At 41.2% G+C, this 26774-nt stretch overlaps 1 protein-coding gene across 19 annotated transcripts in view; it reads right to left on the bottom strand.

Annotated features, from left to right (window-relative positions):
* Nucleotides 1-26774, bottom strand: part of LOC119850530 (poly(rC)-binding protein 3-like) — a 685847-nt gene that overhangs the window by 68543 nt on the left and 590530 nt on the right. For all 19 annotated transcript variants that reach the window (XM_043508589.1, XM_038388664.2, XM_043508587.1 and 16 more), the window contains one exon: nucleotides 19371-19506. In XM_043508589.1, coding sequence (XP_043364524.1) covers nucleotides 19371-19448 — 78 coding nt within the window. In that variant the 5' untranslated portion in view covers nucleotides 19449-19506. The remainder of the gene's footprint in view (nucleotides 1-19370; nucleotides 19507-26774) is intronic.

Consider the following 26774-nt stretch of genomic DNA (forward strand, 5'->3'; position numbering starts at 1 on the left):
TCTATGCTGACTGCTGCTGAACCTGGAACTCCTTAGGCTTATTCTCAAAATGTACCTCCCTTGTTTTTGTTTTCTTCTTTATTGCTCCTCCTGTTAGCTGCCTGGAAACTCTACTTCATTCTCATATACTGCTGGACTGTATTCAGATGGGCTTCTTATGTGCTCTGTGGAACCACAATTTTACGTGTTGTGTGGAGTTGACCTATATGCTAATATATTTATATAAGTGTTATTTTGCTTGTTATTGTGTTAGCTTAAGTGTTAAGTACCTTGCACGAGTATATCTAATGATCTGTACATATATATAGACTTCAGGAGTGTATGAATCTATATTTATGCACACACAAAAATTACTATTTAGGTTTTTAGCAGTCCAGTAGCCCATCTTGACCAGGAATGTATGAGTCTGTGAAAAAAGGAGGAAAATCTATTTAATAATGAAGTTCCTAAATTCCCAGATATTTTTGGACCATATAAGCAAGTCAAAAGAAAAATTTCTTTCTCCAGGATGAATTGACCGCTCTAAGTTTGTCAGCACCAGTCCTCTCTCCAGCAAAGCCAAATTCACATAAAGATCAGAAACAGCATATATTTTTAATTCTGATGGGGAAGGCTTTTTTTTTGCTCAGATAGAAATCAGAGGGTTCTTTAGCTAATTTGGAGAATGGGTCTCATATTAGGTTTTCTGGTTTGTCAGACTTTTAATGGTTCCTTATATAGCTCAATGTATATTTCATATAGATTCTTATGTCACTAAGAATAATGTTTAGTGCTTTCTGGAATAACTAAAATGATTTCTACAGTGTTGAAGTTTCATTATTATTTTTTTTCTGCTCAAGGTAATATTTGAGGACTTTTTTTTCCTTAATAGAACATTTCTACAATTTATTTATTGCAGAAACATATTATGCTGTGGTTAGTTGATTATGATGCCTAGACTCGTGACAAATTCAGCTCTGGTGTAAATGGGTGCAATTCCTATTGATTTCAGTTTGGTGTTTGATTGATATGTCCTATAACATACGTGTATATTTTTATGTACTGAAAATTTGATGCATTATATTTTTCAGTGCTCACACATAAACTATATCTAAGTACCGTTTGTTCCATATGGTCAATTTCAGGTTGATTTACATTCCTATTATCTACTCATAAACATATTGGAAAATATAGCACAGCATATATTAAAACTCCTATCAATCAGAAATAACAGGAGCAATTATTCCTAGTGCATAGGAAGACTTTTTGGACGGCATGATGTACAACAGTAGTTCTCAAACCCGGTCTGCTGCTTGTTTAGGGAAAGGCCCTGCCAGGCCGGGCCAGACCAGTTTGTTTACCTGCCGCATCCTCAAGTTCGGCTGATCGCAGCTCCCACTGGCCGCGATTCGCCGCTCCAGGCGAATGGGGGCTGCGGGAAGCGGCGCAGGCCAAGGGACGTGCTGGCAGCCCTTCCCGCAGCCCCCATTGGCCTGAAGTGGCGAATCACGGCCAGTGGAAGCCGCGATCGGCTGAACCTCTGGACACGGCAGGTAAACAAACCGGTCCGGCCCGCCAGGGGCTTTCCCTGAACCCGGACGACCGGCTTTGAGAACCACTGATGTAGAGTGTTTACCTCTATACTTTTCTCCAATACACCCCGTAATGCCTTCAAAAGGCACCCTTTGACTGCCTCTCAGGGGCTAAATGCAGTGTAATAGGGGTGTGAATCAGTGTGCACAGCAGTGTGGCCTGTGAGTTATTACTGCTACTCTGTAGAGACTATTTCCTATAGAAAGTGGCGTGTCAGGTTGCTACAGGTGATACACTCCACACAGCCATGCATACGACCTATTAATGGCAGACCCAGTTTCTGACACCTAAAGAAGTTTGAAAGTGAAAAGATTCCGCCCCCTTGGCCTCCTAAATTTCTCCCCTGAAGTATACATATATAGTGAGAGTCATTTTGCTTTTCTGAAAAATTAGCTAAGTTTTGTAACTACTTACACAGCTCTTTCAGACCAGCATGACATTTGCTTCTCACTGATCATTTGAATCATTATCTGTGATAAGATCAAATATCCTAAACCACTATTTTTTCCCTCTTTCTTCTATAAATAAGCAAAAGGCTGTCGTGTTGGCCTGTGCTCTCTTTGTAGCCATCAACCCCCAGGAAATAATTTTCAAAACATAGAGCTGAAACAATGTGTCTACACTACCCCAAAGTGCCTGTGATTTTGAGTGCCTATCTTGAAACCTGTTAAAGTGGCCTGATGTTTATAAAGTGGGGAGCACCTACCCTTTCAATCTCAGATTGGGCCCCCCATTGCTGAGGCACCCAAACTATCTAGTCACTTTGGAAAATCCCACTCAATTGACCTGAGTGTGTCATTGCCTTGATTCAACAGTATTTCACATTGAGCCTATGACCACACTTCTCACTAGTAAGGCCTGGTCTACAGTACACGATTATTTCGGAATTAGCCAAGTTACTTCAAAATAAAACTGATTCCGTATACACGACCAAACCAGTTTTTTCGATTTAAAGGGGTCTTTAATCCAATTTCTGTACTCCACCTCAGCAGTGGAGTTGTGCAAAAATCAAGATCACAATTCCAGATTACAGGAACTGTGGATGCAATTTGACATTATTGGCCTCCGGGAGGTATCCCAGAATGCTCCTTTGTGACCGCTCTGGACAACACTCTCAACTCCGATGCACTAGCCAGGCAGACAGTAAAAGCCCCGGGAACTTTTGAATTTCCTGTTTGGTCACCATCAGCACAGGTGACCATCAGCACAGTGCACCATCACAGGCGACCATGCAGAGTCCACCATCAGAAGAGACCATGCAGTCCCGTGTTCGCAGACGAGCTCCAGCATGGTCCGAACGGGAGGTACTGGATCTCATCACATGTTGGGGAGACAAATCTGTTATGGCAGAACTACGTTCCAAAAAAAGAAACGCAAATATGTACGCTAAAGTCTCCAGGGCCAATGCGGAAAGAGGCTACTCCAGGAACACAGAGCAGCGTCGTACAAAAATCAAGGCGCTCAGGCAAGCATACCAAAAAGCCACGGAGGTGAACGGGCAACCTCTGGGTCACAGCTCCATAGATGCCGCTTCTACCATGAGCTGCATGCAATTATGGGGGGTGACGCCACCACTGTCCGTGGACACCTGCAAGCGGGGAGTAGTACGGAGCAAGGAGGATGAGTTTTTGGAGGAGGACAGTGCACAGGTGGCAAGTGAGGAATCTGTTTTCCCCCCTAGCCAGGAATTATTCTTAACGCTGGAGCCAATAGCCTCCCCCCACTCCCAATGAGGGCTCCCGGACCATGACCCTGGAGAAGGCACTTCTGGTGAGTGACAGCTTGATTGGAGCCACACGGTGAGGGGTGGGGGGAAACCCAGCCGCACTGGGCTGTTTGCGTTTAGTTTAAGGGCTCATCCCTGCTCAGAGCCTCATCGGAGCCACACGGTGGGTGCGGGTTGGGGGAGAGAGTGTGTTGTGTGAAGTGATCATCTCAGTGAGCCCGCAGGCCCTCCTTTTATATGGCAAACCCACCAGGCATTGCTTGCTATGGGAAAGTCTGAAAGCATTTAAATGAATGCGGAAGAAGCAGAACCCCGTGTGCCCCTAGTGCTTACCATGGCTGTCTGCAAGCTGAATTCTGTTGCCTGGCCACATGTGATGGCTTACTCACACCAAAGTGGCAGGCACTTCAGTATTAGAGGCAAAATGCGACCTTGTACAGAAAGAAAGTACATGTGCTGTGTACTATGAATTTCCTGTTTCACTGAGAAAGAGTGTCCCCTTTGTTCTCCAAAATGTATCTTTTTAAATACTGCCCTTCCTTTTTCTCCTCGTGCAGGTGTAAATATTTCAACGTGGCCCCTATCTACTCCATCCCAGAGGCTGGTCCAGATTAGAAGGCAGAAAAAACGAACTCAGGATGACATATTTGCCGAGCTCCTGCAGTCCTCCCACACTGATAGTGCGTGGAGGAAAACAATTGTGGAGTCACGTAAAGCGTTACATGAATACGAAGATAGGAGGGACACACACGATGAGAGCAGGCAGGATGCTATGGTCAAGCTCATGGGGGAGCAAACTGACATGCTCCACTGTATGGTGGATCAAATGCAGGAAAGGCAGCAAGACCACAGACTGCCACTGCAGCCCCTGTATAACCACCCTCCCTCCTCCCCAAGTTTCATAGCCTCCTCCCCCAGACGCCCAAAAACATGGGGGGAGAGGCTACGGGGACCCACACAGTCAACCCCAGAGGATTGCACAAGCAGCAGAAAGCTGGCATATCCGACATTTTGATTTGGTTTCTGGACTTATCCTTCCCTTCTCCTCCACCCCCCAACTCAATATCCTCCCTCCCACATCTAGCTTCTGATTTCTCTCAATGTTTTGTGCAACAAATAATAAAGAACGTTTTTTAAACAATTGTGACTTCATTTCCTTCCATATATATATATATATAGGAGGCGGGTAACTTTACGAAAAACAAACACAGCTGTCACACCGTACCCTGGCCAGTCATGAAACTGGCTTTCAAAGCTTCTCTGATGTGCAGCGCGCCCTGCTGTGCTCTTCTAATTGCCCTGTTGTCTGGCTGTGTGAAAGTGGCCACCAGGCGAGTTGCCTCAACATCCCACCCCACCATAAACATCTCCCCATTACTCTCACAGATATTGTGGAGCAATAATGTGCTGAGATCTAACCAAGTCAATAAACTGCACCAGTGCGATTTCAAACATCCAAAAGCACATTCTACCACCATTCTGCACTTGCTCAGCCTATAGTTGAACTGCTCCGTACTACTGTCCAGGATGCCTGTGTACGGTTTCATGAGCCATGGCATTAAGGGGTAGGCTGGTCCCCGAAGATAACTATAGGCATTTCAACATCCCAACAGTAATTTTCTGGTCTGGGAAGTAAGTCCCTTCCTGCAGCTGTTCAATTAGACCAGAGTTCCTGAAGATGTGAGCATCATGCACCTTTCCCGGCCATCCCACGTTGATGTCGGTGAAACATCCCTTGTGATCCATCAGTGCTTGCAGCACCATGGAAAAGTATTCCTTGCGGTTTACGTACCGGCTGCCCTGGTGTTCCGGGGCCAAGATAGGGATATGTGTTCCGTCTATCACCCCGCCGCAGTTAGGAAACCCCAGCACATTAAAGCCATCCAAAATTGTCTGCACATTTCCCAAAGTCACTACCCTGGATAACAGCTGGTCAACGATTATGTTGGCTACTTGCAGCACAGCAGCCCCTACAGTAGATTTCCCCATTCCAAGCTGATTCCCAAATGACCGGTAGCTGTCGGGCGTTGCAAGCTTCCACAGGGCTATGGCCACTTGCTTCTCAACTGTGAGGGCTGCTCTCATTTGGTGTCCTTGCGCTTCAGGGCAGGGGACAGCAAGTCACAAAGTTCCATGAAAGTGGCCCTACACAAACGAAAGTTTTGCAGCCACTGGGAATCATCCCATACCTTCAACACTATGTGGTCCCACCAGTCTGTGCTTGTTTCCGGAGCCCAGAATTAGCGTTCCATGGCACAAACCTGGCCCAACACCACCATGATCTCCCAATCGCCACATGCCGTGCTTCTAGGAATGTCTGTGTCCATGTCCTCATCAGTATAGTAATCGCGCTGTCGTCGCTTCCTCGCCTGGTTTTGCAGGTACTGCACATACTGCTGGATAATGTGCGAGGTATTTACAATGGTCAAAACTGCAGTGGAGATCTGAGCGGGCTCCACGGCTATAGCGCCTGCATGGGTAATCCTGGAAAAATGGCGCGAAATGTAGGAGAGCAGAGTGGCAGCAGAAGAGGTGCTGTTTGGTTCACGATAGCCGAAAAAAGGTGGGAAATGGTTGTCTTCTATAGCTTTCATGGAGGTGGGAGCCCATGAGTCATGGAGAAGTTTGGTAGCATGGCAAGAGCGGGAGAGCAGAGTTGGCAGAGGAAGCTGTGCTGCTCGGTTCACAGTAGCTGAGCAGAGTTGGCAGTGGAAGTGTTCAATGAGGAAGGGAAAGAGTAGATACTAGAGATTACATAGGAAGACAAGAGAAAATGCGAGGTGGATTCATAGTAGCAGGAGAGCAGCGTCTGTTGAAAGCAGTATGGCGTCTGGACGCCAAAAAGGTGTAAAACAATTGTCTGCCGTAGCTTTCACAAAGAAAGGAGCAGCTGACGACACACACCCAGAAACACTCGCGAGAATGTTTTTGCCCCATTATGCACTGGGAGCTTAGCCCAGAATTCCAATGAGTGGCACGGACTGCGGGAACTGTTGGATAGCTACCCACAGTGCACCACTCCAACATTCAGTGCTAGCCTCGGTACTGTGGATGCACTCCGCCGAATTCACGCGTTTTAGTGGGGACACAGAAGACTGAATGTATAAAATCACTTCTGAAAATTCAAATAGAATAATTTCAAAATAATTTCATACTGTAGACGTACCCTAAACTGTGTCTAAGTAGTTATAAATGTAACAAAAATGACATGATGCAAACCCTGTATAAAGCCATATGTTACTAGAAAATGGAAAATGTTGCCAGCCATTGGTTTGTTCTATGAAAAGTATACTGGATACGTAGTTTTTTAAATTTTCAATTACTTAGTCATCATTTCAGTGGGCAACAAAAGGAAAATCAATGTTAAAAATGAGGGACATTTTACTTAATGCTAAGAGGTAGACACACACTATTATTTTCACACCTAATTTTCATGATGGATTAGATATGGGATGAGTTCCATGCCAAATGAGCAATCCAGAGGCACAGGGTCTTAGCACAAAACAGAACACGTTACCTATGCCATCCTATTGCTAATGGAACAGAAAAATTAAAACAAAAACCCAACTCCCTACAATCCAAGTGATTGACAGAGATCTTGACAGTGCAATTGAATAATCTGGGTTTCTGAAATACTCAGTCAAACTGTATGAGAGAGAGAGCTATTTCCCTAATCAGCTAATAGTTTTGTCTTCCGCATAGAAAGGAAAACAAATTAGTCATGTTAAAAAAAAACCCAGGAAGCTTAACAAATGGTAAAAAAGCTTGGCATAAAGAGTAACCTTTAGACTGCTAACATGATGTGTGAAGTTCCATCATTTTTCTAAATATTGCCAGTTTAATAATCATTATAGCACCATCAATCTCGGGAGTAAAAAACAGTCCTCACAATAAACCAGCGATCACTCTGTTATAAAATCCTGCTACCAACTTTACAGTGTTGTTGAAACCCTAATCTGACAGGAGCCTTAATCTAAATTCATTTATGGACATGAAAACCATTTTAAAAGTCACAATAATATCATACATTTATGTTTTTATCCCGAAGCATTTGACAAACTACAAGCAACATCCTAAAGCCTTTATTCCTTTATTACACAGGTTGCTACTGTTACACTTTGATATTAATTTTGCACCAGCAAAGACATCAGGATTAAGTCCTGTATAAAGCCAACTATTAATGTACCTGAAAAAAAGACAGTAAATTACATGTGCCATCACTCAGTTCATGTACCTTGAAAGAACGAATGACTGAGTCAGTCATGTTAACTGGTGATCCATGTTTATGTATTCAACATCTGATGCTTAAAACCCCAATTCAACAAGGTCTTCAGTAGGACTGCTCCTGCACTAAAAGTAAGGCATATGCTTGAGCACCTTCATCAGTTTCTACAGCTCACTGACACTTATGTTACGGCCATTCTGAAAGAGAAGACACTATTCCACCCTTTTGTGTTGCAGAAGCTTTTATAACGCATCCTCCTTCTATTTGGCTAGCAGGCTAGTAATTTGTATAAAATTTCACCACAGTTATCTACTGCAACCTTCTACTATCTTCCTTCCAGTGCTGGTGGTACTAGTGATGACAGTCCCTGTGCCCGCCCACTGTACGGAATCAGTAGCAATGGAAACAGTGCCTTCTGCTTATATCAATTCATTGTATCTGTGTACTGATCAGAATACCATGCTTACCAGATACAAGAAATTTTTGTCATGTGGTTTGTTTTTGGGAAGGTGCAGCAGCCACTGGCAATAAGAAAATGTCTGGATTGCTAACACTCTTCCAATGAATCACTCCCTTTTGTCAGACTGGCAAAGTAGTAAGGGACTCTGGGCTGTCACTGAAATTATCTATAGGAAGTGCACAATCAATCAATCAATCAATCAATCATAAATACCTTGCCAGCATTCATAAGAAATAAAAAGTACAGAATGAACATTGACTTATCTGGCATTTTTCCTCCTTGGATTAATTTGCTGAGAAGCCAACTCTCAAAGACACTTTCTTTTATGTTATATATTAACGTGAAATGGATTAAAATTAGAGGAGGTTATTTATTTCATGATAACAGAGGAGCTGGTGATATTTTGTTTTACAGACCTGTCAGGGATGGATTATATAGACAACTGTGGAAAAAGAGGCTCCAGGTTATTCTGCTGTTAAAAAAAAATGTCCATGAAGGCAAGACTGTGCTGTGTACAATGAATGAAAGTGAGAAATGTTCTCTTTGTTTTTTTATCTTGCCTGTATTAGTGTCTTTAAGTGTGGGTGAGTAGTATAGTAATGAACAAAAATCAACTGTAGAAAATTTTGTTGTGAAGTGTGACGGCCACTGATGTTAGGTGTGCCCTGCTGGGACACAGTAGGTCTCCTATTTCAGAGGCCCTGAGCACTCACAACTCTAGCTGACATCAATGCTGTTGCAGGTGACCAGCACCACTAAAAAGGTCCAAGGGTATCTGAAGGGGGGCACCTCAAAATTGAGACAATTAAAATCAATGGCCACAGTCGAAAATGTAGTTGCTAAGTACACTTGTCTAATTTACTGATACTGTGACTATGAGGATAGAGTTGGAATGTTTCACCCTGTCAAAAAGTCAGAGATAGAAAAGCCCTGTTAGATCATCAAATATTTTCCCCTACTACTGCAGGATTGTTCCCTATAGTACATTTGCTTGTATTTTATCCAGATACGGTTTTAAATATTCCAAGCAATGATGTTTCCAACACTTCCCTTAGGAGACTGTTTCACAGACTAATAAGTCTCACTACCTGGCAGTTTCCCCTTCTGTTTAGGCTAAAATTCCTTTTTCTTTAGCCTTTATTGTTACAATTACTTATTATTTTACCCCATTATTTCTAGTTCTAATTCCTTGTACCACTCAAAATAAATTACATTCCCTTCTTAGTGTTTATTTTCTTCATAGATTTGCAAGCTTATTTTCTCCCTCATCATAACTTAACAAAGTTATTAGCTCTTTGCATTTCTCTCCCCAATCTCTTCAGCCACCTTTTTTTCCCTTGCTTTTCTTTGAGCTCCCATTTTCCAACATCTTGCCCATGATCTAGTACCTAGAACTGAGTACAATATTCCAGGTGTGCTTTTGCCAGAGCCATAGAAAGAGGTACCTATTGCCTCCCTGTCCCATTGACCAGATGACTCTGTAGATGCAGCCCAAAACTGCACTCATATTTTTGACTTCAGTGTCACCATGTTGCAATCAAACTCATGTCTGTTCTAATCTTTCTAGCCATTATCACACCAGCTCTCTTTCAGCTTTTGTGCTTTCCAGATTTCTCCCTCACACTGAACATACATGTTGCACATTATTTCCTTCCCAGATAGTTTAACCCATACCATTTAGTAACAACAGGTCCACTTTCTCTCCCATTTTTCTTTCCTGCCTGTACCCCCTCTCTATTGGTAACTGCTCTTTTTGTTCTCCTGACCCCATCTGGCTTGTATTAATTCATTCTGGTTTTTATTTTTGCAATCTTTAACTTTTCCCTGCAGGCTTTAACTGATTCCCTGTATGCTTGTTTGGTTTCCTGCACACTTTGCTATTCCCAGTACAGCTTTGTTTCTTTTTCACCTCATATCTTTGTGCAATCCCTTATGAAATCACACAAGTCTCTTCTTGTTTCTTACATTCTTCTTTTACAGAAGAATTGAAACCTGCTGGGCCTTATTTAAAGTGTCTTGTAGGCTGCCTTAGCCTTATTTCGGACTGGCAGATTTGAATATTTCCTCCTATTCCACCTTATACACTTGATTTTTAAACTTCCCCTAAATTGCTTTTTTGAAATCCAACACCCTTCTGCTGATACTATATGTATCTGAATTCAGCCCTTCATGGCGAATCTTCAGGGTTTCAGACAGCCCGTTAACACTGGCTGTGTACAAGTGCAAACCATTTTAAAGTTATGTAATAATTCTCCAGTACAGTGTAAAGGCTTCCTTGGAGTCCTTTTATATTGGGCACATGATGCTCAGAATTGGCACAGAGCTAGTTCTGCGGGGTATTGGCAGACCTGCATGGAAAAACCTTTACAACACTACACAGTGCTTGACCTCATTACTGTTGGCATTAGGTGAGAAAATCAGCCTTCCAAAATTCATGAGAATACAAATCTTCCAAAATGTGAACAGAAAAATGAAAGCGAAATATCAAAAGCTCCAGAGAACCTACCCTAATCTATTTTATGGGCAATTATGAAAAGTTAATTTTTGACAAAAAAAAAAAAGGAATGGCCCTTTTGGCACTTTAACAATGTATCCAGTTGATGCCTACTGAGGGCTCTGACAGCTGGGGATGGCACATGCACATGCACTCTATATTTGCATACTATAAGTCCTTTCAAAAATGTTAATTTAATGCTGGTGATAGGTGCTATCTTGACAGTAATGGAAACTGATGTCCTCTATCTACAAAACAGGAATGGGTAATAGCAGTCCAACTATAACACTGCCTGCCATCCTACCTCAGCCCTGGCCTGAAAGTTCCAGCTTTAGGAGGGGAAAGGTGATTTAATTTCTGGACCCATTCAAACTTTAGTCTCCGTGCTGAGATGGCCAGCAAGGATACTAATAAGTAGGGCTGCAGAACCCCAGAAAATGGGGTTTCTCCTGATTATTCATTTTAGGCATGAATATAAACTAAATCCCCACCTCAGCCTGGCAGAGAGTAATTTTTTACAGTGTAATGCGGTGCATAAACCCCACACTAGGAGTGAAGAGGCTAAGGAGCAGTTCTGGGCCCAGGTGACTGCCCCACCGCATCTGCAAAGCATGTTCCAGCTAGAGGAAGGAGCTTAAAAGGTAGCCAGGTGGCTCAGGTAGGGTGGGAGGGCAGACCCATGTTGAGAGCTCCTGAACAAGGGTGTTGCACAAACCCCCATTACAAGGAAGGGGTTTCTAGCTGAGACCCGAAGGTTCAAATTACTCTTTATTTTTGCTGTCTTATGTTAGACTTTGAGACTTTGGGGAGAGGTGAACAGTGGAAGTGACCCAGGGAAGCAGTTTCAAGGCATTGCAGGGTGCTTGATATTGTTACCTCTCATAGGGCCCGGGGCCAGAACCCTGTGGAATGGGAAGATCTGGACTCTCCTACCAACTCCCTGTGACCATTGTTATGGAAAGGAGCATGTTCCTCCTTTCCCACCCCTCCTCTCAGGAGTGAGAAGAGGGTAGAGATGCTGAGAGCCCTGATGTGAGGCTGAACCCTGCACAAATGTCCGGAAGTGGGCTGAAGACCCTTTCTGTTGTGAGAATGTGGGATTCTTCATACCTCTTTAGATTTTATTACCCTAAAGGGGATGAACCAAACTGGTGACTCTGCCGGAGGGTCGAGTCGTCATCCCCAAGAGGCGGGTTTTTACATTATTGGAGGAGTTGCTGATGAGAGGCACAGGAGATGGGGGCGGGGAAAGTAGAGGCACTGCAACCTAACCACTAGGTGATGTTATTGGTAAGCCCAGCCCCCTGTCACCTTATCAAGGCTTCCCAGCTAGTCATTAATCCGAGAAAATAACCTGTGCCTTAATCAATACTGCTTATCATTATAAACACGGCTGCATTTCAATCTGGCAGAAATGCAGCGTGGAAAACCCACATTCAGCTCCTTCATTTATTCCCTTGCTCCCCACTAACACTGCTATCTAGTGGGCCCCTGTGGTTGATACAGCAATGACAACAGGCTCCAGAAGGAAATACAGGAACATATAAGGGAGTGTAAAACGTGATATGTGGGTTGAAGGAGTCAACTCTCTCCGTAGGGGGTGGGGATGGAGGGAATGTGCTTCACATAAATAGGAGCATGAGGAAAAATGGAATAAAAGAGATACAACAGGGAGAAATTTAACTTGTGCTAACAGTACTTGAAACAATACTGGCAGTTATTATAATATATATATATATATAACCTGGGAATTTATTGTCACTCCACAAAAGGCTTGTTAGATACAAATAATGTTTGTCTATGGATCTGATTTCTCTCACACTATTTAAGATCAGAAATAAATCCACTGATTTCAATGGAATTACACTTCGTAAAACTGCACAAAGTGAGATCAGAATCAGGCTCAAAGAGTCCTCCCTTGCTATCTCTTTTCACCTCTTCCTACCTCTCCGGCCTACACAAAGCTGAATTCTGCACTGAGCTACACTCTGTAAAACCCCGCTGAATTTCTCCTTTTCTCTTCTCTTTCTCATCCCCGTAATAATGTCTATTGTTGAATGCAGGTTTCTTTACACATCAGATAATGTAATTATACTCCGTGAGAATGACTGACATAGCTGCCAAGATTAGTGTGGCTCCATGTGTTGTATTTATACTAATTATTTGTGAATATGCAACTATTTGGCATATTTGCAAGTAATTTGTATATGACCATAAACTTCAGCTTAAGGTCAATATACCCAGCCAAAGCAATGGCAAGGGTAGGAGATGGAGCTGCACAAAATTTGGCAGCCCTGGCAGATGGGTGGGAGGTAAAAGATATCTGGAGAATAGGAAGGTGCTGGGTTGGGAAACTTCCGTACCCGGAAAGATAAAGGAGCAGATAATTAAGCCATCAATTTGCAAACATCTAGACGATAATAAGGTGATAAGCAGCAGTCAGTCTGGATTTGTCAAGAACAAATCATATTAAACCAACCTGATAGCTTTCTTTGAAAGGGTAACAAGCCTTTGGCTGTGGGGGAAGTGGTAGATATGGTATAGCTTGATTTTAGTAAGGTTTTTGATACTATCTTGTGTGACTTTCCCACAAACACATACATATAGTACATGTAGCTACATATAGTAACTCCATCTAGGAAATACAACCTAGATGGAGCTACTATAAGGTGGGTGCATAACTGGTTGGAAAACCATTATGAGACAGTAGTTATCAGTGGTTCACAATTCAGCTGGAAGGGCGTACTGAGTGGATTCCTGCAGTGATCAGTTCTGGGTCCAGTTCTGTTCAATATCTTCATCAATGATTTAGATAATGCATAGAGAATATACTTATAATGTTTGCAGATGATACCAAGCTGGAGGGCTTGCAAGTGCTTTGGAGGACAGGGTTAAAATTCAAAATGATTTGGACAAACTGGAGAAATGGTCTGAAGAAAATAGAATGAAATTCAATAAGGACAAATGCAAAGTACTCCATTTAGGAAGGAATAAACAGTTGCACACATACAAAATGGAAAATAACTGCCTAGGAAGGAGTACTGCAGAAAGGGATCTGGAGGTCATAGTGGATCACAAGCTAAGTATGAATGAACAGTGTAACACTGTTGCAAAAAAAGCAATCATCATTCTGGGATGCATTACCAGAAGTGTTGTGAGCAAGACATGAGAAGTAATTCTTCCGCTCTACTCTGCACTGATTAGGCCTCAACTGGAGTTTTATGTCCAGTTTTGGGTGCCACACTTAAGGAAAGATGTGGACAAACTGGAGAAAGTCCAGAGAAGAGCAACAAAAATGATTAAAGGTCTAGAAAACATGACCAATGAGGGAGATTGAAAAAATTGGGCATCCAAGCATGGCAGAGCCCCAAGAAGTGGAATAGTTAGTAACTGGCATAGCTGGTGCTGCTGGGATATTATAAAGTGGCTGGGGATTCTGGCCCAGCTTGTGACCCTGGGAAGGACTCCAGCGGGGGCTCACACCACATCAATACTTCACAAAAGTAGAAACAAAAAACGTTTTTTAAAAAAACTAAGGAAATTCCCAGATGCAAAATGTAGCTAAAATAAAATTATAGTTGTGAATACACAGGCTCCTTAATAGGGGAGGAACTTGAAAGAACATCATAGTTTTATAGAACAAATGTTGAAAACTATATACAATTCAAACATTTGAAATAGGAAAATGGAGCGCTAGGGTATCCTAAACAACCTTAATTCTGTCCCCATTTTCCCTGCCCCATCTCTGCTGAACTTCATGGAACATGATCCTTATGCCTGAATACAGAACATCTTTCTCACTGACAATATGAGCTCTATACACCTCTACATTGTATTATCCTTATTATGTAAAAGCACTCCATGAAAGACCAGAGACTGTCTTCTGATTCACCATCCCTTGATCAGACAGCAGCAGAAACATCTTGGTCCTGATCCTGATCTTGGTTAGAGGGGTTTCACACTGCTGTGATTTCATTGACTTTTATGGAGTTTTTTCTTTTTATGGAGTTTTAACCTAGTGGTGAGATGAAAATCAGGCCTCCCCTATCTGTTACACGTCATATACACACACTGAAGATCTAACCAGCTCCCTGTGCAGCATTACTTCCCTCATGCCAGCCAGTGGAATTTTTTTTTTATAATATTAACCTTCTATGCTGCAAAATGGTTATCCTCCTGGTGTCTGTGGACATCTTCCCTTTGGAGTTCAGCAGTGTATATCATGCTACGTAATGTGCAGTGGACATGGTTAAAAAAATCCATCCTCCTCTTTAAAGTCCATATGCAAACCGTCCAAGTATATGTGTTTAAAATGTCCAAGCCACCAGGGTTTACAGCTGAGCTAATTAAACTTACATAGCCTTGGTCTACACTACAAACTTATTTTAGTATAACTACGTCACTCAGGGGTGTGTAAACAGCGTTATGTTGACTGGAGGGCTTCTCCCGTCAACATAGCTACTGCCTCTTGGAGAGGCGGAATACCTACGCTGACCAGAGAAGGTCTCCTGTCGGTACAGGTAGCATCTTCACTAAGAGGTACAGCCGTGCAGTTAAGTGTAGACAAGTGTAGTGTAAGATGCCTATTTGTGAAATACAATGCAGATGTCACAAGCATATTAACCTCCTAATGTAGGAGTTCAGAAGGTAACACTATTATAAGGGCAAAGGTAAGGATGGATTTCCATACATTTCAACTTTAAAAAATATATTTATTTTACTAAGTAATAAATTCTATGATTTTTAACAATGTCCTTTAATTCTCCCCTTTTGCCTGTAAGTTATGAATCCTTATTTATAACTTGAATGCTGGCCCCTTTAAGTGTTTTGTCTGGGAACGCTAATTAGAGTACTGCAATTTCCAGAGATGCCATTACCGCAGCAAATTTTAAGAAACTGTGGAAGCATATTTCTTGCTCTATTTCAGAGCCACTCACAGCTCTCAGAATGATAACTCTGACATTGACATAAGCATTTTTAAATCACAAAGATGACATCAAAGTTAATGTGAGGGCCTGAGTTTAATATACAAAAATAAATTATAATTTAATACATTCTTTGCAATACTTAGATGCGACAGGGCACATTATTAGAACATACTGTAGTAAAGGGTACACCCATTGTGCCTTGTTAACTGAGGATGTACAGTATATTTCCACTTTAACTTTGAATTTCCTTGCTTTTATGGGTTTAATTTAAACTCTCAGGGCTACATGTTAATTGAAGATTAGATACATAACACCCATTTACCGTTAACTGTAGTTGTGCACCCAATTCACTATGTTCAACACAGAAAATTAACCTTTTCTAATTTTCTTTCTGATTGCTTTATACTAGTTTAAAAAACAGTTTAACTAAAATGTCATGAAAATGACTGATACTTATTGAGTTACATAAAGGACTTGATTCTGAGAGCAGTTTAGCTTTCTGGCATGATCCAGAAATGCACGTAAGCCAAAAGTAGTTTAACTGAAGCCAATAGAACTAATCTAATGTGAAGTTAAATGTGTGTTTAAGTGCAGTGCTGGATCAGGACCAGCACCTTGCAGGATGGAGCCCTAAGAACCACATCTTAGGTTTTTACACACACACAGATATTATACGTTTGCCTCATACTTCCCATTATAAGACCCTATTTTCAGTTGCTTATAACTTTGCCAAACATAAACCATTTGGGCTTGGATTTTACATGCCAGATGCAAGTTTGGTTGAAACTTCCTGAAAAATTTCAGCCAAAATGGTTCCGCCACTTTAAGGAAAAAGGCTAGGGAAAAATATGTAGTTTTGTTCATTACAAAAAAATGCTGGTGACCCTTTCTTTGATCAGATCTAGGGCCCGTATGCTTTGGAGAAGGGACATGAAATTTGGCAGGTGGTGGCATTTGTGTCGGGGATATGCCTTTTACTGCCCCTGTGAAAAATCTGCTCACTTTTGGCCAAGTTATAAGTTCCTCGGAAAAATCAGTTAGCACAGGCTCAGTAAAGACTTTGATTTTTAGCAGCTAAGATTTCTGAAGACACTGTCCTCACTGAGGATGCTGCAGCCTGTCACAGCTCCAGACTGTGCATTGCATCTTTCTCAGAGAGCAACTGAGCATTCTCCCTCCTGTCCAGGGCTTCATGGCTGAACCTGGCCTTTCCCTGTAATGGCTCCTCCAGGCCACAGTTGGGCCAGACTCTGGAACTGAGAGCAGGGAGCATAGACCCTCAATGACCCCTTGTTGGCACCCAGGTAGCACAGAGGAGGACGCCATCTGATTGGAATGCAGCTTGACCAGGAGGGAGGGAAAAAAGTAGATTCGAATAAGGACTCTGGTCAGAGTAGAACTAGAGGGCAGGGGATGAGAAACTGACTGGGATTGGCTGGACAAAGAGACTGGATATGGGAACCAGTGTGGAGTTGGGGTGGAATGGGGGCAGGGAGGAGGTGAGTGAATCTGAGGGGAGTTAGCAGAAGAGTCTGTGCCCACTAGAGCACACTCCTGTACAGAGCTTGGGATGGAAACTAAGTTTCCTGAGTCTCATCATTTTTCTGCTGTCAGCAAAGATCTCTGAAACCCACTGGCAATCTGTCTCATCCCCCTCTTGTGCTGGTCCAAAGAGAGAACGACATCCTACTTTTGCTGCCAGTTACCCTGATGACTCAAGTGTCAGAGGCCTGTGTGGTAGACCTAAAGGTTCCAGCCCTGCTGATGATCCATGTGGGTATACATCACATCACATGACAGAACTTCTGTTCTTCAGTTTTCTTATTTTAAAAGCCTAGAAAATTACACACACAAACTAACTAAAAAGAAAATTATGAAGGTTGTAAATTCAAGCACTTAGAAGTTTGGAAATGCCGGAACTAAGGTTGTCCATGTAACCTTAATTTGGCCCCTGTGTGCGTATGCATCATGATACAGTTTTTAATTACATAACCACATGCTATTTTTTCCACAGGACCCCTGTATCATGTGTACACAGAGTGGACCACAGTTACTTAATATTTTAATAGAATCATAGAATTGTAGGACTGGAAGGGACCTTGAAAGGTCTTCCAGTCCAGACCCCTGCACTCAAGGCGGGACTTAGTATTATCTAGACCATCCCTGACAGGTGATTGTCTAGCGTGCTCTTAAAAACCTCCAGTGACGGAGATTCCACTACCTCCCTAAACAATTGATTCTTCTTGTCTTCTCCTTGTTTTTTAATGTGTTGCCTTGCGCTATAGTCATTGCACACTATTCAAACCCTGATCTGAAGACATAATTATTACTTTCCTACTGGGCTTTTCTATGGTGCTCATCGCTACAGTATCTGATTGCTTCAGATACACTAATTAATTTATTTCCCCAACAGCTCAGTGAGAGGAGATATTATTATCCCCATTGGACAGATGGGGAACTGAAGCACAGAGATTAAAGCCAAAAGTATCCACTAATTTTGAGTAATTTTCAGAGTACCTAGCATTATAAGCATTTTACAGAATTTATATGTTCAAAGCATAGCTCTCATTGACTTCAGTTACAGCTGTGAGTGCTCTGCACTTCTGCAAATTAGGCCCCAAGATCTTAAGTCAGGCACCCAGAAAATGATTAGTGATTGCCTGTGAAAAGTTTGGTTCAAGTTACTTGTCCAGCATCACATAGGAACTCTGTGGCAGGGGCAGGATAGGATCCAATTTTCCACTGTACCATTCAACTCCCTTAACCATGAGACCATCCTTTCCCTTCCTGCAATCCCTTACCTAAGTTCCTACATGTCTTCCAACTTCCTCAACATATGATCCAGGGGTCCTACAGACAACAGCCTCCTTCACTGTGAAACCCTGATTCATGCACAGAGCAAGTCTATCCTTTGCACTGAAGGAGGCAGGGATCCTGTGGAAAAAATAGGATGTGATCATGTAACTAAAACCTGTATCTTAATGTATATGCACAAAGGGGCTGAGTCAAGACAGCATGGGCAACCTTCATTCTCCCATTTTCTAACTTTTGAGTGCTTGACTTTGCAACCTTAACATTCGTTTAACATAGTTTGTGTGTGTTATACACAAATACAAACCTGCACATACATAAATCCAGTTTATATGGGGGCATAAGAGAGTCTGGTATTTTTTGTTAGGTGGATATTTTAGGGGTTTTGAATGCCTCTCAGTTATTTTCTGGTGTAGGGGGCGAGAAGTAGCTGCTGTTTTTTGTTTTAATGTGATTGTATTTTTAATGTGTAACACAGCTGCCTAGAGCCCAAGAAAATATTTTTATGCATTATAAATCAAAAGAAACATTATATATATATTAATGAGATATTTCCAAAATTATTTAATTTATATCTATTTTCACTGTTTCCTTGCTAAAGGAGAACAAACATCTACCTGAGGCCAGCACTGTATAGATGCTTCCCAAATATGAAAATACCCAAGCTGGCTTTGCCAAATGTTGCAAATAAACATGCTCTCAGGGTGAGAACCTGTGAAACAAGTTTTTATTTATAGCAGCACACTTCTGTATTAAGAGACTAACAAAGTATTGGAAACTGGGGTTTAATATGTAATTGCTCTCAGTCCCTGAGCTATAGAATTGTGAAGCTCTAACAACACTGATATTGGCACTCTGGCCCCAAATTGGCCTGTTAGAAGCCCTGATTTACACACTTAACCATGTGCGTAAGTGCTGTGCTGAACAGGAATGGAATTAAATATATGCTTAATTTCAGCATGAGTGAAATTAATTTCATCACATTGCTGAATCAGGGACAGGTCTTTGGGCCTTGAGTCAATGGGAATTTTGCTCTTGACTTAAAATCGAGCAGGACCAAGGTCTTTGTAAATGTAACTGTCAGACTTTAATGCAACCACAGACACCTAGATAAATAAAAAAGACAACCACTGTTACAGTGTTAAGTGCATCACCTTGCCGTGCATGAGAAGGCGTATGGTAAGTGTGACATTGAGACCTCCTTCAGTCACTTTTGTGTCCTTCGTGTTCATCCTGGCCTGGTATCTTCAATGCTTGAAAGCAGTTTCTTAGTTTTTCCACTTAGTCAACCTGCAGAAAGAAAGAAAGTACCACTGAATGGCTGAATTTTTTCAAAGCCGAAAATATCATGCTGCACAAACCAATTAACGTCCCCGCCCCTCTGATTTTTCCTAGTATGGCTTAGCCTGTGAAAAGCTCTTTTGATTGTTTTTATTTTTTTAAGTGCCTGAGTACGTCATCCTTCATCAAGTAGGTGATAAACTTGTCTTCTGAGTCTTCAGGATTCTGTTGGCTTCATGTGCTCTGAAGTTGAGAGTGACTCAGTGTAGCAGAACCACGACAAATTGAAATTTAATATTTCCTTGAATAGACACATTTCTGTGTGTGTGTGAAAAAAATTCCAATTTTACTTTTAAACTCTGTTATTTTTGTTTGAACTGGGAAATGGAAACACTTGCATTCCTCTCCCTGTCTCCACCCCATTCTTTCTTGCTCCTGCAGAACAGAGGATTTTATGGTCCCTACAGTTAGTTCAGATGACACATTAGCAAAGACATCTAAGTAGCAAAGAGCCACTTGCTGCAGTAAATGTGGGCACTGTCTGGCTTTGTTTTTGTCTAAGAAGCCCAGAGGTGGTTCTGTCTCTCCAAGGCCAAAGCTCAGCTTCAGCCCTAAGTGAGAGAAGGATGTGTCTTAATCCCCAATGACAAATTGCAGATTTTCAGTCATTCACAAAGTCATAAATATCCTGAAATGCTAATGAAAGCAGCAAGGACAGGCCTTGAAGGGATAAACAAGCATCTATTATGAGTTTATTATTGCAAGCACATTTATCATTACAAATTAAAATGGGGAGGGATGAATGTTACCAGGGACAGGCAGTCCTCAAAGAAAAGTAGGCTTAAAGCTTTCTTGGGAGACTGTTTAGTGATTTCTGTCCATTTCAGGCCTGTCTTAAAGAAAATGGAATCCTTAGAGTTACATTCAGAGCAGAACATTATTTTCAGAACAAGGACCAAAAAACGGCAAATTGTCGCTTCTCTCAAAGATCTGTTAAGGTTCACATTGTTCATTACTTTGGTATCACTATAATAAGTGGGGACTCTAGTGGCTAAAGAACCAGCCCCAGTGCATGGACATCTCAGAGTTTGGCCCAGCTTTGTGGCCCGGCCGGACTTTGCAGTGGATAATGCACATCCTGAAGGACACTACTTCACAGATAGTGGCCCAGTAGTGCAGTCTGAGTCCCACGAGTTGCAGAGTCTATGGCTAATGACTACTCATATATGATCACTGTGGCTCTGGGGACTGAGGTCAGGCGATTCAGTCCTTTCCTTAATGCCTCAGCAGGAGTAGCAGAGGGGTTAGTAGGTCATCACAGGGCTGTAGAAAAGTCTGCAACCCAGCTACATGGAAAGGAATGAGAGAGAGTGAATGTGCATGTGAGGATCTATGGATGGATGCTTCGGGAGCTACAGAAACGCCTCGTTCCTACAACTAGTTCTGTGAGACGTAGCTACATAGAATAAATGGGTCCCCTCTGTTCCCTTGGTTACGGGGACCAATTGTTCCCAGGAACAATTAGCTCAGAACGGAACCAGCACATGTTGGTAAAAGGCTAGCACTTCCCTTCCTGACACTTAACTTGGACTTGTGACTAGACCCTGGGAGAGTTCACACTAACCAACATGAGTATAGTAGAAAATCTAATCAAGTCTTTGATACTCCATCAGCCCCTCATCTAGATTATTATTTTTATTTACACTGCTCTTCTCATTACACTGCTCATCTCATTACTATGACATCGCCTAACCTGGAGAAAAATGGAAGAGAGTCCAGCAGAACAAGCTGCCTAAAGGAGGGGATGGAAACCAGAAACTCCTGTTTGTGCCATTAACACACTGTGTAGCCTTGAGTAAGTCAGTTTGGCCCAGCTCCTCAAAAAGGTATTTCAATAGAAGTAAGGTGCCTCAACACCCTTGAGGATCTGGGCCTTTGCGATAGCATATCATTGCAAGCCTCTAATGAATAGGAGCAAGCTTCGAAAACTGCCATTTGGCAAAAAGTACCAAAGAAATGCAGTGGTGGCCTTTTGCAGAGAGGTGTTGCTATACTGGTGAGTTCAGGAATGTTCTGACTATGGCTGGGTGAAAATGTGCCATCAAAATGTGGGATTTTTGGGTCAGAAAACCGAAAACCTGAAAACTTTTGTTTTTGGCCGACTTTTTGTTTTCTGGGTTTTAGAACAAAAGTCAAAAATTTCTGCTGAAAATGCTGACAAACTTGTCCCCTGCCCATTTTTGGCAGGAAAAAAAAAATTCCAACCAGCTGTAGTTCTGACACTCAGTACTTAATCTTGTGGAAACAGAAGAGACCTTTGGGTGAGGGCCAGATGTTTGGAGGAAGGAGCTAGGTAGTGGGAAGGGGGTGTCACTTGGAGAGAATGATTTTACAAAGGAGACGTCCTTACCAAGTAGTAAATATATGAAAACATGAATATACTGACACACAGATATGAAGATAGAATGGTGCTTGCGTTATTGGGTCATTAACAACTGCCTCAGGTGTAGTGAGTCCAGTGACCCAGTAAAATATATTAACAGCTGCCTAAAATAAGCCCAGGAGGTTTTTTTAATTATATGGCTCATTCAGTTTGAAAGAGACATTGAAAATGTAACTTATTTTATAATTATTATTTAGTAAAAATAACATTTTTTGTAGGTAACACCATAAATATACATGAGATTGGGCTTTATAGGTATGGAGAGGTGAGACACAGGCTGGGCTGGGAGGACAGCTGTTCTACATATCACCCCAATCTATCCGCCCAGCCAGGTGATTATATGGCCCAACTACTGTAGTATCAGAGCACGTCCCAAGTATTTAACTATTAAAAACTATTTTTTTCTCTCTCTCTTCTGTGCAAACTCACATGATAAACAGCTTGATTATTTTATAGGGTTTTTGGCTTGTGTACATGCATGCGTAAAAATTGACAGAGGTAAAGCTAAATCAAATAAATGAGTTTGCATTTATTTACTTGTATGTGGTGAAGTCCCAGGTTACGCTGCAATCTTGTGGAAGTGAGTTTCATAGTCTAGGCCTAGCTCTTGTGAAAGTACCATCTGCCACACTTTAGAGCCTCTTCCCCTTGGTCCATAGTTTCTCATTTCCAGTAGAATTTAGCTGTCATAAGTTCCAGGGTTGTGGAGGTACATGTCAGGTCTCATGTAGCTAAGGCCAATTGCATGGATGACTGAATATCAAGATGGATACATTGAATTGTACCCTGTATGCTATGGGGAGCCAGTGCAGAAAGGACAGCACTGGGGTGATATGCCTACAGTAACCTTTGTTGCCATGCAGCCTGATCTCTGAGTTTTGTATTCTGTAGAACTTTTGCAGGGTGTGTAGCTTCACTATTAGATATAATGAGTGGCAATAATAAATCCCAGAGATAATAAATAAGTGGAAAACCATGGGCAAGTCTGCATGTAAGCCACTAGCAGGGCTCCTGAGATATGTTTATTTTGCGTAGAACACTTCCATTACCATATGGTAAGAAGTGGAAATTCATCCTTTGAGATAGATACCTGAGCTCCTATTCCCTATACAGTTTATTCTAACATAGAGGACATTCAGCCTAATAAAAAGGGCCTTTTCTATATATTTTATTCAATATGTATTTTCTAATTTTACATATGAATGTTACGTGTAGTACGCTTCAACCACTATTTACCACATATGAGGTGTCTTTTTCAATGTGGAATTTCAGTAATTGTTGCTAGACTAATTTGTTAAAATTTAAAAACAGATTAACAACAAACAATAAGCCACCAAAATACTGCAAAAGACAAAATAATTCCTGGTGTATTCCACTGGATTACTCTAGGCCACAGAATCAACTGCATGCTGAAAAGGCAGTGCCAGCAGACAAATGTAAAGAGGTTAGAAATTCATGCAACATCCAATCCAGTGAGGAAGGCAAGATCCTACCACAAGGGAACTGATGGCAATCTATCAAAGGCCCTCTTTCTGAGGAATCATGGTCACGTTTGCTTGAAGCAAGGATATATAGGGAATTCTCTGAGAGAAAAGAAAGGACAGGATATCTCCCACAACAGTAAAATGGTACCAGCTGCAAATATGGCTGTTTCCTGTAAAGACTTCATCACTCACAGGAATAAAAAATACCCACTGTGTTTCAGTGCCATTGCAGATCATCATAATAGCTGCTTTAAAATAACACTTACAGGATTAATATTTCAGTTCTCACTCACCAGCTCTCTTGTAATAATTGAAATCTTTGGTATTGTAAGAACATTTTAGTCAACCAGAGGACTATACAGTGAACAAGTTCCCAGAGCTTTGTTTGAAACCAGATTTTTAAAAAAAAGCATTATAAATGATGTTTTTATGGACTGTTAATACTCAAAGTAAAGAGCCAAATGCTTGCCAAGATTTTAGCCACTCTAATCAATATCTCCAGGACTGATTTAAACCAGCAGAATCTTTAAAACTCAAAAGCAAGTTTGTCACCTAACTGATGAAGTGCTCAAAAGCTAGAAAAATCAAATATTATATTTATTAATTACTTCAAAGTCAAGCTCTAAAATGAAACAATTTATCTCATTTTACTGCTGAGAAGCTAGTGCTAGATGTAAAGTTGCCCATTTGCTAATTATGTGTAGCTGGGACACTCAAGGAAGAGCACTACAGAATTCTTAAATAAAAACTGTTGATTGCTTTTATACATTTGTTGACTGAAATACCATCTGGTGTCAAATTCTATTCACCTTACCTACTTGATAGACGCAATAAAATAAGGAATTGATCCCTGAACCACCCTAACAGTTCCACAGCACCCTGCACTGTTTAGTATATAACATCACAACTCACATAACAGAAAAATGTGGCTTCTGATAGTGACTTTATTCCAGTCTGATCCATTTCTGAAATCACTGGGGCAGATTCTCTGTTGCATCCAACTTGCTAAGCATAACAGCCCTTACTATAGTGCTGCAAAAACTACATCTGGGTTTCCCTGCACATCCATTATACATCCTCTGTTTTAAAGGGGTTGCTGTAAAAATGCAGAAGCTTGGCACTAAAAGATTAATACATGGGAGTGAATTTCCTGTACCTGATTAAAAACACAATCTATTTAAAGGTATTTAAATTCTGCAGGCCAAATTGTGACCTCTGCTGCCCCTGTGTAACCCCACTGACTTTAATGGCATTCCATATAGGTGACCAAAAGCAGAATTTGGTCCTATAACCAAGGGCAAGATGGGGATAGTGGGAGGTAGAAAGCAGAGTTAGAGGAGCCTGCCCTCACCTATCATCCCCTGCTCAGGACTAACCACAGCATGGTCCTTTGGCTCCTCTGAAGAATTCTGAAGAGTGGGTAACTAATAATATTTTGCAATGAGGAAATATCTAGTGATTATTGCAGAGGTCAGCACTACTCTTGTGTTAGTTAACATCTTCATCAGTGATCTGGAAAAGGATGTTAGCAGCACATTAGCAAAATCTGCTGATTATACTAAATTAGAAGGTTTTGCAAACCTGAGCAAAGGCAAGGCAATAATACAAAAGGAGACATGGAGATGAGAAATATGGGCAGAAATCAACAGTAAGAGATTAATTCTGAAGAAATGCAAGCTAATACATGAGGGGAAAAATTATTTATACCAGTGGGACAGAGAAACTTGGAAAGCCATAAGAGACCTAGGAATGGGTAAGTGGACAGCAAATTAGGGGTTGAGATGTCACATCATGAAGCACAGAGATAATAATAGGTCCTCTCTATAGGGCTCTGATGCACCTGTTTCTGGAATATTATGTTTAGTTCTGGGTACCTCATTACCAGACAGATTGAAACACTGGAGTGAGTTCACAGTAGAGCAATAAAATATAATCGGGGGAGACTGATGTATGTGAAAAATTATAAAGCCACAAAATAACAGACTACAAATATTGAAAGACAAACACCTGGGAAGGAGAGGAATTAATTAGGGTTATACAACAGAGTTGGTTGATGCGGGAGTTATAGGAAGCAGTTAGAGGGAAAGTTTAAGCTGAATTTCTGGAAAAAACTTCTGACACTGAAATCTCCTAAGGTGAATAATATTGTCCAAGGTGAAGTGGCAAAAGCCCCATCACTTGGGAATGAACTGGATCCAGTGCTGTAAGGGCCGGATCCAGTGCCCAGTGAAGTCAACAGAAGCCTTTGATTTCAAGAACATTGGTTCAGGCCCTAAATGGGATGAGAGCTAGTCAGGAACCGGAATTTCTGTTTCATTAAGAAATCTATGTTTTGTTCTGTATTGGTATGAAATGTCAAATTTCAAAATATCCCACAAAATAAAACTTTGGAACAATTTTGAACATTTTTCGTTTTGGGTCAATCCTAGTGCTTTTGTTTTGACAAAATTGAAATATTCCATTTTGATTTAGTCTTATCATAAAATATAAAATAATATTTCAAAACAAAAAATCATTACAAAATGAAAATGAAACATTACAATAAGGTCGGACCTTATCAAAAATGCTTTGTTTTGAGTTTTTAAAAGGAAATATTATCAAAATTTACACATTCCTGAAGAACCTTTTTTATTTTGACAAATTGGCATTTTCTAATGGGAAAAGGTTCCATTGGAAAATTTTCAACCTGCTCTAATCGGGACTAATCTTGTGTTGGCAGGGAAATGGATTTAGATGAGCTAATGAGGTTTTTTCATCTTTATTTTCTAGGACTTTTTAGATTTCCTGGCTTTTTTCCATTTTTGTCAGAACCTTCACATTATCTTTACTTAAGAGCGGTTTTTGTGTGTGTGTGTGTTTTTTTTGGTCAGTGAATAAGTTAACTTGGTAGGGAAAAAAGGTCATACAGTTTTCAAGAAGACACAATACTTGTTTTCTTTTTCTTTTTTTTAGTACTCTGTATTGAAATCTGAAAGGCCCCATTTCACATTCTGCACTCTGCAATTGCACATGTAATAATAGGACACACTGGCCTTTGATACAATTCTCTTCAGGGAACAAAAGCTTCCTTTGGCAAAACTACAGCCACTGCTTGTTGTAGGTTACACATGTCTTTCCAGTCAAGCATGATTAATAACTGTTTTAAAAAAATGCTCATGACCCATGGCAAGTATTCTTTCAACTATAATACCAGCATTATAGGCGCTGAATCTCTGTAATTTTAAAATGTGCTTCTACAATGAAACTATAATTTAATTACTTTTTCTGCAGCCTGTTCCATTTTGTTTCATCACTTTGATTGCACCATGTGTCTGGCAGCTTATGGAAGGCTGCATCTGCCTCCAGGATTA

Source organism: Dermochelys coriacea, chromosome 2 (assembly GCF_009764565.3).
Source record: "Dermochelys coriacea isolate rDerCor1 chromosome 2, rDerCor1.pri.v4, whole genome shotgun sequence".
NCBI lineage: Eukaryota > Metazoa > Chordata > Testudines > Dermochelyidae > Dermochelys > Dermochelys coriacea.